The sequence below is a fragment of the Rhinopithecus roxellana genome, chromosome 11 (assembly GCF_007565055.1).
Source record: "Rhinopithecus roxellana isolate Shanxi Qingling chromosome 11, ASM756505v1, whole genome shotgun sequence".
Taxonomy (NCBI): Eukaryota; Metazoa; Chordata; class Mammalia; order Primates; family Cercopithecidae; genus Rhinopithecus; species Rhinopithecus roxellana.
In genome coordinates this window covers 97,596,079-97,612,337 of record NC_044559.1, presented here as the reverse complement: position 1 = coordinate 97,612,337, position 16,259 = coordinate 97,596,079, and the positions used below count along the sequence as shown (strand labels likewise).

The window sequence follows — 16,259 nt, the reverse complement described above, 5'->3', positions numbered from 1 at the left end:
TACTCAGGAGGCTGAGGCAGGAGAATCGCTTGAACCAGGGAGGCGGAGGTTGTTGCAGTGTGCCGAGATCACGCCACTGCCCTCCAGCCTGGGCAGAAAAGTGAGACTCTGTCACAAACAGACAAACAAAAATTTCCCATATTTGGAAATCTATTTTGAAGACATCATTTAAGGGTCCTAAGAGTCTATCTAACAGGCACCCCATTATTACCTTAACCCTTCCCATATGGTCTTTTTCATTCCACCTAAATTAAATATACATGTATCTTTTCCATTATTTTCTTTAAATTAAACAGGCGAGTAACTGGAACTAATTTCAGAGTTTGGTATGAAGTGAGAAGAGGGATATTCCTCTTCCCACCCTCTGGCGAACCCATTTTTTTATTATGATTTTATTAATTCTTCCTTTTCTCACTACTATGTGAAGCTTAAACTATCATATACTACACAGATTACCATTTCATATACACTGAGGTTTATTTCTGGCTATAAATTTTGAGACTCTGATCCGTGTATTGACATTTCATGCGTGTAATTACTTTTTAAGAGGTGGAGTCTGGCGGTGTTGTCCAGGCTAATCTTGCACTCCTGAGCTCAAGCTATTCTCCTGCCTCAGCCTCCCAAAGTGCTGGAATTACTGGTGTGAGCCACCAGGCCCAGCCTTTTTTTTTTTTTTTTTTTTTAATAATTGCACGTGATTTTAAAATATCTTAGTTTTCTAGCTTTCTGGCCACAGGTAATTGGAAACTGTAGAGACAAGCAAACTGATAACATCATAAAATGAGATCAACAGCTCTCTCTGAGCAAGAAACTAGAAAACACCGGCTATAAAAAGCAGCAGCATGGCCGGGCTTGGTGGCTCACGCCTGTAATCACAACACTTTGGGTGGCTGAGGCAGGGGGATCACCTGAGGTCAGGAGTTCGAGACCAGCCTCACCAAGATGGTGAAACCTCATCTCTACTAAAAATACAAAAAAATTAGCCCAGTAAGGTGGCGGGCACCTGTAATCCCAACTACTCCGGAGGCTGAGGCAAGAGAATCGCTTAAACCTGGCAGGTGGAGGCTGCAGTGAGCCAAGATCGCACCATTGCACTCCAGCTTGGGCGACAAGAGCGAGACTCCATCTCCAAAAATAAAATACAATAAAATAAAAAAATAAAAAACAGCAGCACAGCGCCTCAGAGCCAGGGACTGTGGTGGGAAGAACAGCCCTGTGTATATCCTCCTCTCCTAAGGTCAAGTTGAATATTTGATGACAACAATGACTGAGTGATTAGGGAATCATGTGCCCTCAACATACTGTTTAATATGAAATAAATATACAACGTAGTTAAAATTACCTACATTAAAATAACTTAAATAGAAAGTTTTCTTGTATCTTCAGAGTAAGAACCATACTCATTCAAGGTGCAGCTTTGCCTCTAATGCTCCCTGCTGAGAGCAGCTGCTCCCTGTGCTGGGTCGGAACCTTGAGAGGCCCCTGTCTCAGAGCACGGATCCTATGCTGGGCCCTGAGGGTGCAGAAAGACACAGTTACTGCCTTTGAGGGTTGAGGGCCCCAGTCTAGGGAGGAGGAATGACTGGCCCTCAGTGACCCAATAATGTGCCGAGAGGAATCATTTCACACTGCTGTGACACTAGAAGGCCATATCCGTGAGGCGGGGCAGAGATTACATGCTGTTTTTACTGTCACTGTTTTTAGCAAATATACTTAATAGCCAGGCATAGTGACACATGCTGGTAGTCCTAGCTACTCAGGAGGCTGAGGCGGGAGGATCACTTGAGACTGGGAGGTTGACGCTTCAGTGAGCTTTCATCAGGTCACTGCATTCTGTCTCTAAAAAAACTAAAACTAAAAATAAACAAAAAACAAATACACTTAACAAAAAAGTAGGCCAAGTCTACTGGCTCATGCTTGTATTTTCAGCACTTTGGAAGGCCAAGGTGGGAGGATCACTGAAAGCCAGAAGTTAGAGACCAGCCTGGGCAACATAGTGAGACTCTGTCTCTACAAAAATGTTTTTAAAAAAAATTAGCCAGGTGTGGTGGTGCAAGCCTGTAGTCCCAGCAACTTAGGAGGCTGAGGCGGGAGAACTCTTGAGCTTGAGCCCAGGAGTCAAGGCTGCAGCGAGCTATGATCATACTCCTACATTCCAGCCTGTGTGACAGAGTGAAATCTTGTGTTAAAAAAGTTATATCCACACAATTCACTTCTGTGGAATATCTCATGTTCTGATACCACTGGGTAGAAAAGGCGACGTATAACCAGCCAGGCAGCCTGCTGGAAAATGGGCCACCCAGCTCCACGCTCACCGATGTGGGGGCTGGCAGGGTCGCTGGCTCGCATGTATCGAGGGGTGTCTTCCTCCAGCAGGCGGTGAGTCACCAACCCTGTGCAGCTCTGCAAGAGGATGGGCTGGGTGTCATTTTCAATCCCTTCCAGGCGCCTGGCAATTCTTTCTTTTCTGTGAGATACACCACAAGAGGCAGAGTGAGCAACAGCGATCGAGTCTAAAGGAAAGCAGAACACTGCTTTGCCAAGCTCTCTTCTATTTCCTAATTCCCACTATAAAGATCTTACCTTTTCATTTCTAAGAATTCCTTTTTCTTTGGTTCAAAGATTTGTCTTAATTCTGCAACTAGAAGAAAACCAAAAAAGAACAAAATACAGTATTAGTAGCCATGCGCTCATTTTACTCACTCATGCAACATCTTTATTGAACTGCAAATTTCAGTTCTTGGTTCCTATGTAACAGTGATATGCAAAACTGACCAAGTTCCTGCTTTCTTGGAGACTGTTTCCTAGTAGGGGAGGCAGATGCCAAATGAACACACACACACACACTAGGATGCATCATTCTCTTCTAAGGTCAAGTTGAATATCTGATGCTCATAAAAATGACTGAGTTATCAAGGCAAAGTGAAGTCATGCTCGCTGAACATACTGTTTAATATAAAATAAATACATAATATATTTAAAATTACATACATTAAAATAATTTAAATAGAATGCTTTGTTGTATATACATTGCAACACCTAGCTATGTGACTCATGTAAATGTCACATATATAGATTGGCTAAGAAGTAAAATACAGGGTAAAGGAGAAGGTTATATTTCATCTAGGGGAATCCAGGGAGACCTGACGAGCAAGGTCTCTCTAGGAAGGTATTTTAGGCAGAAATCTCAATAACTGTTTCTAACTTTTGTTTGATTTAACAAAGTATTCTAAGCTTCTATTATGGAAATCATTTACAGAAGTGCAGACTAGGAGTGTGAACCCACAGGGCCATCGGCAAGCTACAAGCATGAACTCAGAGCCGCTCCTCCTCCTCCCTCTCATGGAATCTGTCAGTGGCTGTAACTATCTGATTGTTTCCCACAGTGCCTCAGGTGGCCGCTTCAATTAGCTACAGTTTAGATGAACACAGGTCCTCCGCCTCCCTGCACAGGCTTTTGCTGGAAGGAAATGTTAACAGTGGTTTCCTTGCTATAATTTAGGTGGATCATGGGCAAGGTAATGACCCCAATGTTTCTGGCAGCATTGGAGAAACAGAACAAACGCTGTGCTGAGGTTGGGAGGTTCTCACATGACACTGACTACCAGCATATTACTGAGATGATAGACAACTGTTTCTTTGGAGAAATGGCCAAAGTTCATGGAGAATAAAGGTCTCTCTTTTTGCCTCCTCCTCAATAGCTTAAATTAATAAGGGCACATCTGAGTAACTCCTATGAAGGACTCAGAATGGGGTGGGAGAAAGAGAGAGGGGTGGCTGGACAGCCCGGGGCCAGGGCCAATGAGAAGTTTTGAAAGGCTGAGTCACAGGAGAAACTCAAAGGAATTTGGTTTTCGACTGCTTCAATTTCCTTTTTCTTTTCTCTAAGTGGTAATTTTTAGTAATGATTCAAAACTACACACACACATGCACGCATACACACACAAAGTTTTATATTGCCCTTTGGGTTCAGGGATAGAAGCCTTGTTTTTCTTCATTTATTTTTAAGTGATAGCCACCTTAAAACTTCAGTTGAATTGGCTTTTGTTAGGGTAGTTGGCTTCGTAGAAACAAAACCTCTCTCCCTCTGACTTCAAAAGGTCTCCCAGTTGGCCTCCCCAGGAATCAGCATAGCTGGAGGCAGAGAAGTCCTCATTCTAATTATGTTCCCCTTTAGAAGACAGGGGTATAATGAGAATGGGGCACCCTGCCATGCGGCCTTGGGAGAGGAGGCTTGGTCAATAATAACAGCTCCCTGTCAACAAATTAGCCCTAGTGAGATTATGGTGATAAAACTTTAATGGCTGATAGGACATATTTTCAAAGTATTTTCAAGGATGACAAAAACCAAAGGGTTTTATTTAATTATTTAAACCCCAAAGAGGAGAGTGGAGCCCTGTTTTTCAAAAGACCACTCAAGGAGCTAACGAAACCAAATTCCAAGGGCGCCTAAAAGGTATGACTTGAACCCATGCCTCAAACCCCAACTGAGAAACAGAAAATATTATTAGGGTCCTGAGTAGCATAATCACATCCCCTCCCCTCCCCTCCCTTCTCCTTCCCTTTCTTTTCTTTTCTCCCCTGTCCCTTTCTTTTTGAGACAGGGTCTCATTCTGTCACCCAGGCTGGAGTATAGAGGCACGATCTCAACTCACTGTAGCCTCAACTTCCCAGACTCAAGTGATCCTCCCAACTCAGCCTCGCGAGTAGGTGAGATTACAGGCACGTGCCACCACACCTGGCTAGCTTTTGGTTGCTTTTTGTGGAGATGGAGTTTCACTATGTCATCCAGGATGGTCTTGAACTCCTAGGCTCAAGGGATCTGCCCGCCTCAGCCTCCCAAAGTGCTGGGATTGCAGGCGTGAGCCACCGCACCTGGCCTAAAATGTCCCTTTTCTCACCCCACATTATTTCAACTGGGTAAGTCATCAAAACCGTTAATATACAGAGTATCATGTAACTTCCACTGGAAAAAGTTAAGATAGACTTTTCTTGGTTCTAATTAGAGACTGTTGAAAATAACTTTCATTTCATCCAAATTTTAATTAATTTAACAATTTTTCTATAGAAATGCAACTAAAGGCACTTTAAAAAAAGATTACAACAGTGCATGGAAAAGCAAAGCAACATGTTGCTTCCTGCAATTCTCGACTTCCCGTATTCCAGAAGGAAAGATCTAGTTGGGAGACTGTGCAAGCCTCCCGTCCACAGGAAAGGTAGACTTTCCCACTGCCCTTCCAGTGAACACTGCCCTATGATAGCCATCCACTTCTGGGCATAAAAGACGAGACATTCTCAGGACAGGATCTAGCAGACACACAGATGGACCTCATCAGGGTCGTGGGCTCAGGAGGCTGGCTCTGGAGAGCTCCCAGATCACTATGGGAGCACTAACAGCTTCTGAGTGGGAAGTGGCCTTGCTGTGAGCGCTGTACCACATGATGTTGAATGTCTCAGGTTCTCCTAGTGATGCTAAATCACCCCCAGTTGCTGCAACACAAAAATATCCTCATATATTTCTAAAGCCCCTTAGGGACTGCCCTAGATTGAGAACCATTGAGAATCACTGATCCCCCGGTATTAGAATTTCAAATACACAGCCTGTGCCTTAGACACCCAGGCCCTAGGTTACACAGCACAGACGCCACTAGCCCAGCACTGAACTCTTTTCAGTCAAGCCCAGATTCAACGCAAAGCTATGCCAAGCCTATTGCTCCTGGAAGCCAGAATCCATCAACATAGTGGGTACTTGAAGGGACACCTTAGGGTCCTCTCTGATCATTCACTGAGGAATTAAATGAGCTCATAAATTAAATTGTCCTTTAAATGTATTGGTGAGCTTATTAATTCTTAGTGGAAATCTATAGTGAATTTTTAAAGGAAAATAAAAAAGTCTCTCCAGCAAACAAATGATGACCTCTTAGTCTATTCTTTCTAGCAAATGTATTTTTAATTACCAAGATATGCCTCATTCCTACAGAAACGGGATTATAAGAAATGAGGTACAAGACAAAAAGACGCAACAGAGAGACATTTTGAGTTTTGCCTCCTTTCCCCAAATCTATACTAACATGTAATATAATTAGTGTGTAATTAATGTGTATTATATTACATATCTGGTTTATATTATTATTAATAATAATAGCCAGGCATGGTGGATCGTGCCTGTAATCCCAGCACTTTAGGAAGCTGAGATGGGTGGATCACTTGAGGTCAGGTGTTTGAGACTAGCCTGGCTAACATGATGAAACCCTGTCTCTACTAAATTTACAAAAATTAGCTAGGCCTGGTAGCATGTGTCTGTAATGCTACTCGGGAGGCTGAGGCAGGAGAATTGCTTGAACCTGGGAGACGGAGGTTGCAGTGAGTCAAGATTATGCCACTGCACTCCAGCCTGAGTGACAGAGCATGATTCTGCCTTGAAAAAAAAATATATATATATATATATAAAATATGGTTTATATGTGTTATATTATTATATAAACCATATTTTATATTATTTCATATTATTATTAATAATATAAAACATGTTTTTGTACTATTATTAGCATAAAGCCAATACTAAAAACATCATGCATGAAAGTCACCATTGCTGTGGAAATCTGTGTTGTAACTCTGTTGTTTTATTTATAAAGCCTACCTACAGTTCTACCAAAGTTACCTTCTGATTGATAATCTTGAAGGTTTCTGTTCTTTTAAAACTTCAAAAAAATTTTTTGTAATATCAGATGTACAGAAAATATAAGAGATATCCTTCATAATATGTTAACATTTTACTACATTGGGATTATTTTTATTCTTTTTTTCTCTCTCTTAAGTGTATTTATATGTGCATATATGTCTGTGTACATACATACATAATATTTTTTCTGAACCATCTGAGTCAATTGCAGCATAAGGCCCCTTTATCTCTAAATTCTTCAGTGTGCATTTCTTAACAAAAAAGAATAAGAATGCTCTTTAAAGTGGTTCACCAGCTATAATTCAATTGATTATATGCTGTGTCATAATTATAATTCATATATGGTTCATGTTTAGTAATAGTAGTTATTATGTAATCCAGATATAAATAAGCATCGATGGTCTAATTTCCATTATAATAAGACATCTACTTTGCTTTCAAATACATTAGGGCTTCTAAACATATCCGCCTGTCCCTTGTTTTACCTGTTTCTTGGTCTGTTACTCTTCTTTGAGTAATTCGGAGTGGTGCTACTGTGGCAATAAGGACTCTATGAGTCTATTTCTTTAGTTATTTCTGAGGGGATCTGGAGGTTAGTTTTCAAGTAAGGCGATTTAAGGAAATTTGACAGCAGAGCTATAATACTTCATAAAGTTATTTACAACCACCTACTATGCTTTGCAATAAGACTATATAACACCAATATTCTGGACAATTTGGTCCGCAGGGTGCTTTTCTTGGGAACCATAGTTTATTCCCTTAGCTCTAAGAAACAGACGGTTTCTGGTTAAGACATTGTTGAGTTCAGTTCTCCAAACTTGAGCACAGTAGAACCTTCCAAAGAAATATAAGTGGCAGGGGTACTGCCAAGAACACTTCTCTCCTCCTTCACCCGACAGCCCAAGAGCCCAGGCCAGATCTGGAATATTCTGATCTTACTTCCCACAGGAGTAAAGCCCTTTAACTTTTACTCTTGGATGGCAGCCACTAATATAAAGACAAGCAGCTCATAAACCAAGCAATTACAAACTAGAGGAATAAGGGGGAGGGGTGACGGCTAAAGGGTGTAGCGTTTCTTTTCGGAGACACGAAAATGTTCTAAAACTCGCTGTGCCGATGGAGGCAGAACTCTGTGAATTGCTAAAACCGAACGAATGGCATACTTCAAATGATAGGATTGCATGGTACGTGTGCTGTATCTTAATAAAGCTGCTAAAGAAAGTGGAGTAATATGTTTGGTCCACTTCATAATTCCTAAACAAAAAATCTTTTTTTTAATATTATAAAAGTTACATAGGTAAAGATTTTTAATCCCTTGATGACTTGTTTGTGATACACACTTAGAGGAAGACCTGTAGAGAAAAAGTAACAACCACTGTAATGCCCAGTTTCACAGGAAATGAACAGAAAGAGACTTCTATAAAATTATCACACATAAAACTTGATGTCATTCAAATAAAATTATAACCAAATCCCTTTTTAACATAATATTGCTAAGAGCTGACACATAAAATAATTAATACATTTGTTAAATCAGAGAAACAACGAAATTGCTGGTCTTTCCAAATCTTCCTATTTTTTCTCATAAAAAGCAAAGATATATGAAATAAGACTGTAGAGAATTTAGGTGAAATTCAGGGGACATGGGGCACTGGCACTTTTTTTTTTTTTTGAGACAGTCTCGCTCTGTTGCCCTGGCTGGAGTGCAGTGGCGTGATCTTGGCTCACTGCCATCTCCGCCTCCAGGTTTCAAGCGATTCTCCTGCCTCAGCCTCCCAAGTAGCTGGGACTTCTTGCCCAGCTAATTTTTTGTATTTTTAGTAGAGATGGGGATTCACCATGTTAGCCGGGATGGTCTCGATCTCCTGACCTCATGATCCGCCCGCCTCGGCCTCCCAAAGTGCTGGGATTACAGATGTGAGCCGCCTTGCCCGGCGGGTGCACTGGCACTTTTAAAGCATGTTTTAAGGATTTAAGAGACCATGTTACTTTAGAAACATCAATCTGGTGAATACACGAAATCATCATCTTTGATTTGTAAACATTATTTTTTATAATCATTTATGAGAAAATTTTTAATACAACTGGCTAATAAGCTTAGGTGTTCTAAAAGTTTATTACAGATGAAGTTACCATTTGTTGAACCTTAAGGAACCTAACATTTCATACTGCTTTTGATTTTTCTGCTCATAATATTGTCTGTGGTATTATGCATCAAATGAAAGAACTGGGATAGAGAAGGGGAAAGAGGGACCCTTCTGACTGGTGGGAACAACCTCTGCTATGTAGAACTTTGCCTAATCAACTCTTCTCAGCTAATGCTAATATCGATTTGCTCATTCTTATACTTTGTTTTGATCATCTGCATAGGTTTTAAGCACTTTAGTTTGGCTCAGATGAAACTGGTTTTTTTTGTCTTTCACAGAGAGTCCTAAACACTGGCAGAGTCATTCCATTTGACAGCCGTTCTATGCCCTATCTGCACCCGTCCTACCTGGACACGAGGCCACTGACTTGCCTTGAAAACTCTGATGCGAGCACAGTGTGGACCACCTCATTTCCAGGTAGCATGAACGATTAATTTTCTTTTTGAAACGAAATTTCATCTGCCTTCTTGTAATTCTATACATTATTCTTACTTTTGGCCTCTGGAGCAACATAGAATAAACCTATATTCCAGCTGACAGTGTTGTCAGTTCTTGAGAATTGCCACATGTCCCTGTCTGGGTTTTCTTCACCAGGCCAAATCCCCGGAGTCTTTCAGACATCCACCCTCATCAGACTATGTCTTGGCCAATCATCCGTTCCATTCCTCAGATGTATTCCAATTCGGCAGCGGGCCTTTCTTACTGGATTTACTTTCTATTAAAAGAATACGTTGTTTGGTCTAATTTCTTTGGGGCATGATTTTTGCTTTTTCTTTCAGAGTAGAAAAAAATCTGCCCTTCCATCAAATCTGTTTCTTCCCCTGGAAGGTCTCCACAGCTCAGTCAGGATGAAGTGAGCCTGGACCAATGATCGTTCCCTGTGCTGGTGTTACAGTTACAAAGACCAGGCGATGTTTCCATCATTTCATAGGAAAAACTAGGGGGAATTGGTTTATAGTGGTGCAGACATTTTACTGCATGTGCGCCTTGACCAGTGGAAACAGTAATTCACCAAACATGTGTGAGTGCCTTCCTGGGGAAGAAGAAAGATGGTCATGATATAGTCTGAACCTGCTGTTCGCAGCCCAGCAGGGAAGCTACGAGATGTTAAATGCAAAAGCCCTGGCCAGGCGCGGTGGCTCATGCCTGTAATCCCAGCACTTTGGGAGACCGAGGCGGGTGGATCACGAGGTCAGGAGATCGAGTCCATCCTGGCTAACACGGTGAAACCCCGTCTCTACTAAAAATACAAAAAATTAGCTGGGCGTGGTGGCGGTTGCCTGTAGTCCCAGCTACACGGGAGGCTGAGGCAGGAGAATGGTGTGAGCCCGGGAGGCGGAGCTTGCAGTGAGCCGAGATCGTGCCACTGCACTGCAGCCTGGGAGACAGAGTGAGACTCTGTCCCACCCTCCGCCCAAAAAAATACAAAAAATTAGCCGGGCGCGGTGGTGGGCACCTGTAGTCCCAGTTACTCGGGAGGCTGAAGGAGTAGAATCACTTGAACTTGGGAGGCGGAGCTTGCAGTGAGCCAAGATTGTGCTACTGCACTCCAGCCTGGGCAACAGAGCAAGACTTGGTCTCAAAAAAAAAAAAAAAAAAAAAAAAAAAATCCCTAAAGCTGGGAAGCATCAAGAGGCCTGGGGCAGCCTCCAGAGGCAGCAGGAGTGGGTGGACAGAGAAGAAATGGGGCTATGGCCAGAACTCACTACCCTTGGAGCAGGTTAAAGGGAAAGGAGAGATGAGGGAAAGTCGATTTTATATTTCCAGTCTCACCGTCACACCCAACCTCTGGTGAAAACCTGAAGGCTGGGCACGGTGTCTCACGCATGTAATCCCAGCACTTTGGGAGGCCGAGACGGGCGAATGACGAGGTCAGGAGATGGAGACCATCCTGGCTAACACGGTGAAACCCCGTCTCTACTAAAAATACAAAACTTAGCCGGGCGAGGTGGCGGGCGCCTGCAATCCCAGCTACTCGGGAGGCTGAGGCAGGAGAATGGCATGAACCCGGGAGGCGGAGCTTGCAGTGAGCCGAGATCGCGCCACTGCACTCCAGCCTGGGAGACAGCCAGACTCTTGTCTCAAAAAAAAAAAAAAAAGAAAAAGAAAACCTGAGGATGCCTAAAATTAAAGGGCAAGAAAGAGTAGAAAGTTGAGGATTAAAAATGCATGGAGACGGCAGGGAATTGAAGCTAATTCTTCGAGGAGGCAGGAAGGGCCGCAAAGGAGACTGTAAGCTGGAGGTTAGGGAGAGAGTTCTGCTCAAGGAAATTCAGACAACACAATAGGCATCTACCTAGACATGGTTGATCACTTAGGAACAGCCTTACCTTTAGGAAGTGCAGCTAAAAGCTTAGCATCAATTCCTCTTTTGTGGTTAGCGAGCTGTTCTTTATCTTCGAGTGAGAACTCCTTCTGAAAGCTAAAAATTACTCCATTAATAAAGTTAAGTCCGTTTAAATAAAGATATATAAGTGAAAAAATGCAGAACATAAAAATTATGATATTGTTACACATCATTAAATATGTATACATAGATCGCAGGTAAAACATTTTATATTGGGGAGTAAATTGGTAACTTTTTTCACTTATTTATATTTCTGTAAATATTGTGATTTTTTGTGCAACTAAGTAATTACAGCAGGATTGGTGGGTGGTGTGGTGTGGTGTGTGAAGACATTGCTGAACTGGGAGTCGTGTTCTTTAACTCAGACTGACCACTTCTTCTTGACTTAAGAATAGCTGTGCAAGCTTGTATTAATTACTCAACCTCTCTGTGCTACAATTTCTTCTTCAGAAAATCAGTAACTTGTCTAGGTGATCTACACGCTGTCCTCTAGTGTTAAAATTACATTAAAGTAACAGATGCCTTCAAACAACCAAGGCATCAAACCATGGTCAAAAGTTTGGAAAGCCTCATGAAGACTCGTGTTGGAATAAAAGAGGAAATGAAAGAGGAGAATTATAATAAAGGAAGTGAGCCCTTACTGTGGACTTTCCCCCCATGTTAAGCACATGGTATCTCCTTAATTATCTCCCCAAGACCCTGTGAGGTATGAACTACTCAGCAGGGTGCTGATAAAGGTACAAAGGGCCCTGACCTCTTGCCCCGCCCACCCAGGCCCTCCACCTGGCCTTGCAAAAAGCACCTGCCTTGTAGTATTGACTGGTGGTGTCAACACTCCTAACATGGCGGATCTCAGGCTCCCACAGGACTCACTGAACTCAAAGTCGGGAGAGACGCACGCACGTCAGGCTGCAGCACAACACTGGAACTAGTACCATCCTCAGTTTACAGATCCGGAAATTGTTACGTGATTTGCCCAAAGACTCATATTTGACAAGAAGAGGAGATGAGATTCAAATCTGTCTCCTAGTTTAATACCAGCCACAGTCACCCCAAGACTACTGTGTACACAACTCCATCGTCTTTGATGTGCCCGGAGCAGGCAGGGTAGAGGGTGCTGCTGCCTCGAAGGAAGAAAACAAAACTGTGGAAACAGAGAACTGCGGTTCCACAAGGTCAGTGTGACCTCCAGAGGGGTAAAAGATGGGCTTGAAAAAGACTCACTGTGAAGCTGACCTTCCACTGTACGGGTACATTTCTATAGAGGCCAAGGAAGAGACCGAGGAAGCCGCTGTGGGACAGCTGAACAACCTCTACCCGCTGTGTAAACTACGGGGAAAGAACTTCCACACAGTCCAAAGCATGGCCACCATCCCGTGCTCCTAGAACCAAGCCTGTCTGAAATCTTCGTCTTTCCGTATGTAATGTAGCAAAGCTTATATTCCACAGGTAAGTGTGTTCACATTATTTAATGAAAAGTCTAGAGAATAATTAGGCTTCATAAGCCACACTCCAGATTGGCTGGAAGAGCCTAGGACACCTGCCTAGTCAGAAACTTGGAATTAGCACTGACTTCTAAACACTGAATTGTAAGGCAGTAACTACTCCTTTCAATGCAGAAACCTCAAAAAATTAAATAATGGCAGAAATGTACTCGATTTAAGGAATGGCATGCTATTTTAACTGATTATTTAATTGCTAATTTAAGCATCTTGACAAAGTTCTATACTTTCTTTGGGAAACTAAAATATTTTCAGGGAAAAAAAAATTCTACATTAAAGTGAAATAATGTAATCCCTGAAATATTTAGCTTGTTGGGCACTGACTTGGGGTACAAATGCTATATCTTATTTTCAAAAATAAACATCTGTATGTCTTTATTTTCCTCTTTCTTTCTGTTTCTCAGAAAGCTCAATGGAACCACTAATGAAAAACAAGAAAGTGTCCCTGAGTTAAATACTCCGCTGAATTTACAGAGTGAGCTTTACGAGTCATCACCGAACACTCCCTGGCTCCACAGGCACTTATTTTCTCCAAACATGCTACAAATAGTGCCAGCACCATGTGAAGTGCAGCCTTTTGATGGCAGGTCAGAAACCAAAGAAAACCCAAGCTCTAAGAGGAAAGTCTCTGATGCTTCTTGATGTGGTTCACTCGACATGCTGTTTCCTCCGCCTGAGCTCTCTCCCCACCAGCCTCCTGCCGTCCTGTGGCTTTCTCTCGCTCCTCATCTGGGCCTCAGTTGACTGGTCATGTCCTCAGGGCAGAGCACCTGGACCCACTGCCTATCCCGACCAGAACCCAAAGTATATTACACACCTCATTAACCCCAGCACTTTGTGGGGGCTGAGGCAGGAAGATTGTTTGAATCCAGGAGTTTGAGACCAGCGTGGTCAACATAGCAAGATCCCATCTCTTAAAAAAAAAGAAATAGGAAAATTAGCCAGGCACAGTGGCATAAGCCTGTAGTCCCAGCTACTCAGGAGGCTGAGGTGGCAGGATCCAATGAGCCTAGGAGTTTGAGGTTGCAGTGAGCTATGATCATTTCACTGCACTCCAGCCTGGGAGACAGAGTGAGACCCTGTCTGTTAAAAAATTAAATGATTGAATTAAAAATTATTTTTAAAAAATTAAAATATGTTGAATGAATGAACGACTACTACAAAACACTTCAAATGAATACTATAATTCACCCTGAAGTATTTTTTGTGTACCTTTCATGCAACGTTGATGTGACGGCCAGGGGTAAAATCATTACAAACATTGAGAATAACTATAAGAGCATACAGTCAATAACATCAGTCATAAGCCCCTCCTCCCTCCCTTCCGTCTCACCCTCCCTCCTTTCCTTTCTTCCTTTCTTTCCTTCTTTCATCTTTGGACAGGACATAATTTGGAACACATCATCCCTTAGCACCTTCGCTCACCTTGCATACATGTGTGAAAAACTGGTGTAATTGCAAGTGTTTGTAAAGTATCAATTTTAGAATCTGCAGCTTCCAGATAAACATTTATTACTGAGTCCACACGGCTGTCATCACCCTCTGGTCCTGTCTCTGCTGCCTCTCTCCCCTGCCTCTCTCCCCTGGTCCCGCTAAATGACTGGGGGTTCTGAGAAAGCAGATGAGCAGGCAGGAGGAGCAGGAGCAGGCAGACTGGGCTGGACAGTGTGGCTCTGGCTCAAGGGGTGCCACAAGCTGTGACTGATGCAAGACCCCTCAAATCAACATGTGAAATCAAGTTTCTCTCTTTAAAAAAAATCATGTTTCTTCCCTGAATTTTCTCTACCCGAGGGCACCGATCATCAGTCAAAACACAGGTAAGACGCGGTTGTAAAATTCAGGACGGTTCATCGGTGAGCACGTTTCTGGCTCATCTAATGCTGATGAAACACAAGCACCTGTGAGGGTCCGGACTCTCCTCTCCTCTCTGCTTCTTCTGACCCAGAGGCTCCAGAGCAGGGAGACTGGTAGGGCCCATTACTAACACACATGGACCGGTGACCCCAAAAGCATGGAGCTCTCAGATGCTGAATCCCGCCCTTCCTCCTCAGTCACCCGCCCAGGGACAAAGGGGTGCCTGCAGGGGCAACCTCTGCAAGCCTTGGTGTCTCACTAGAGCTCAACCAAAAGTAAGAGCCTATGTTTCAGTAGGGAGGCATCTCTCCATAGATACTAAAGTTAGTGCTATCCACTTCATTTTCTGTATTTTGATTTTAACTTTCTAACAGTGAGAAACACCTTTTGGATTTTTATCCAACTCTCTGTCTCCCCTGAAACAGCGCTCATTCTTTAGGACTGATTGTTTGTGCCACCACCCCCCTTCCTCTGCTTCTAAGAAGAGAATGCCCCCTGCTTCCGTGACAATTTTTCTTTTAAATGTGTCCCATTAACCTACTTAAATGCCTACCGGTAGCAACAGGGGGAATTTTATTAAAGGGAGAGCAGGATACTCCGCTGTTATCATCTCTATTTTTCACAATGTGGAAATGCTACCATTACAAGGACTGTGCAGCACCCACACAGTGTAAGTATCCTCCACAATCTGTTCATTCCCCTACTGAAGTTTAAATTATAAGATACGGGAGACGAAGCCCCATTAGCTCATATTTTCATCTCTTTTAGCTGGTGTCTGGTTGACTAGATTTCTTTTAAGGAAGCAGGATCTTGTACCTCCAGGCCATTTTACACTTAGCACCATAGCACATAGGCTGTCATTTTACTAGGTATACATGACATAACACCCATGATTTGAGAATAGCTGTGTCTCTTTGAGTCTCTGTCCACTGACGTGTGTGACTTTCATATTGCATGCTTTTCCTATCCTTGAATAAGGAATGCCTTCCTGTCTCTTGTTTCCTTAATCACTTACTAGCTCCATGACAGTTAAATCAACCTACGAGGGACATATTAGAAACCAAGCCGGGGTCAGGAGCAGTGACTCATGCCTGTAATCCCAGCACTTTGGGAGGCCTAGGCGGGTGGATCATGAGGTCAGGAGATCGAGATCACCCTGGCTAACACAGTGAAACCCCATCTCTAAGAGTCTCCAACTCCCAGCGTGAGCGACACAGAAGACCGGTGATTTCTGCATTTTCAACTGATGTACTGGGGTCATCTCACTGGGGAGTGCCTGACAATCGGTGCTGGTCAGCTGCTGAAGCCCGACCAGCGAGAGCTGAAGCATGGCGAGGCATCGCCTCACCTGGGAAGCGCAAGGGGGAAGGGAATCCCTTTTCCTAGCCAGGGGAACTGAGACACACAACACCTGGAAAATCGGGTAACTCCCACCCCAATACTGCGCTTTAAGCAAACAGGCACACCAGGAGAATATATCCCACACCTGGCCGGGAGGGTCCCACGCCCACGGAGCCTCCCTCATTGCTAACACAGCGGTCTGCAGCGATCTAACCGCAAGGCAGCAGCAAGGCTGGGGGAGGGGCGCCTGCCATTGCTGAGGCTTAAGTAGGTAAACAAAGCCACTGGGAAGCTCGAACTGGGTGGAGCTCACAGCAGCTCAAGGAAACCTACCTGTCTCTGTAGACTCCACCTCTGGGGACAGGGCACAGCTAAAAAAAAAAACA

General features: G+C 43.3%; 1 protein-coding gene across 6 annotated transcripts in view; it reads right to left on the bottom strand.

Moving 5' to 3' along the window:
* The window catches only part of LOC104668646 (supervillin), a 286,257-nt gene that overhangs the window by 91,036 nt on the left and 178,962 nt on the right, over positions 1-16,259 (bottom strand). For all 6 annotated transcript variants that reach the window (XM_030941487.1, XM_030941488.1, XM_030941491.1 and 3 more), the window contains 3 exons: positions 11,160-11,251; positions 2,584-2,641; positions 2,316-2,467 (listed from right to left, as the gene is read on the bottom strand). In XM_030941487.1, coding sequence (XP_030797347.1) covers positions 2,316-2,467; positions 2,584-2,591 — 160 coding nt within the window. In that variant the 5' untranslated portion in view covers positions 2,592-2,641; positions 11,160-11,251. The remainder of the gene's footprint in view (positions 1-2,315; positions 2,468-2,583; positions 2,642-11,159; positions 11,252-16,259) is intronic.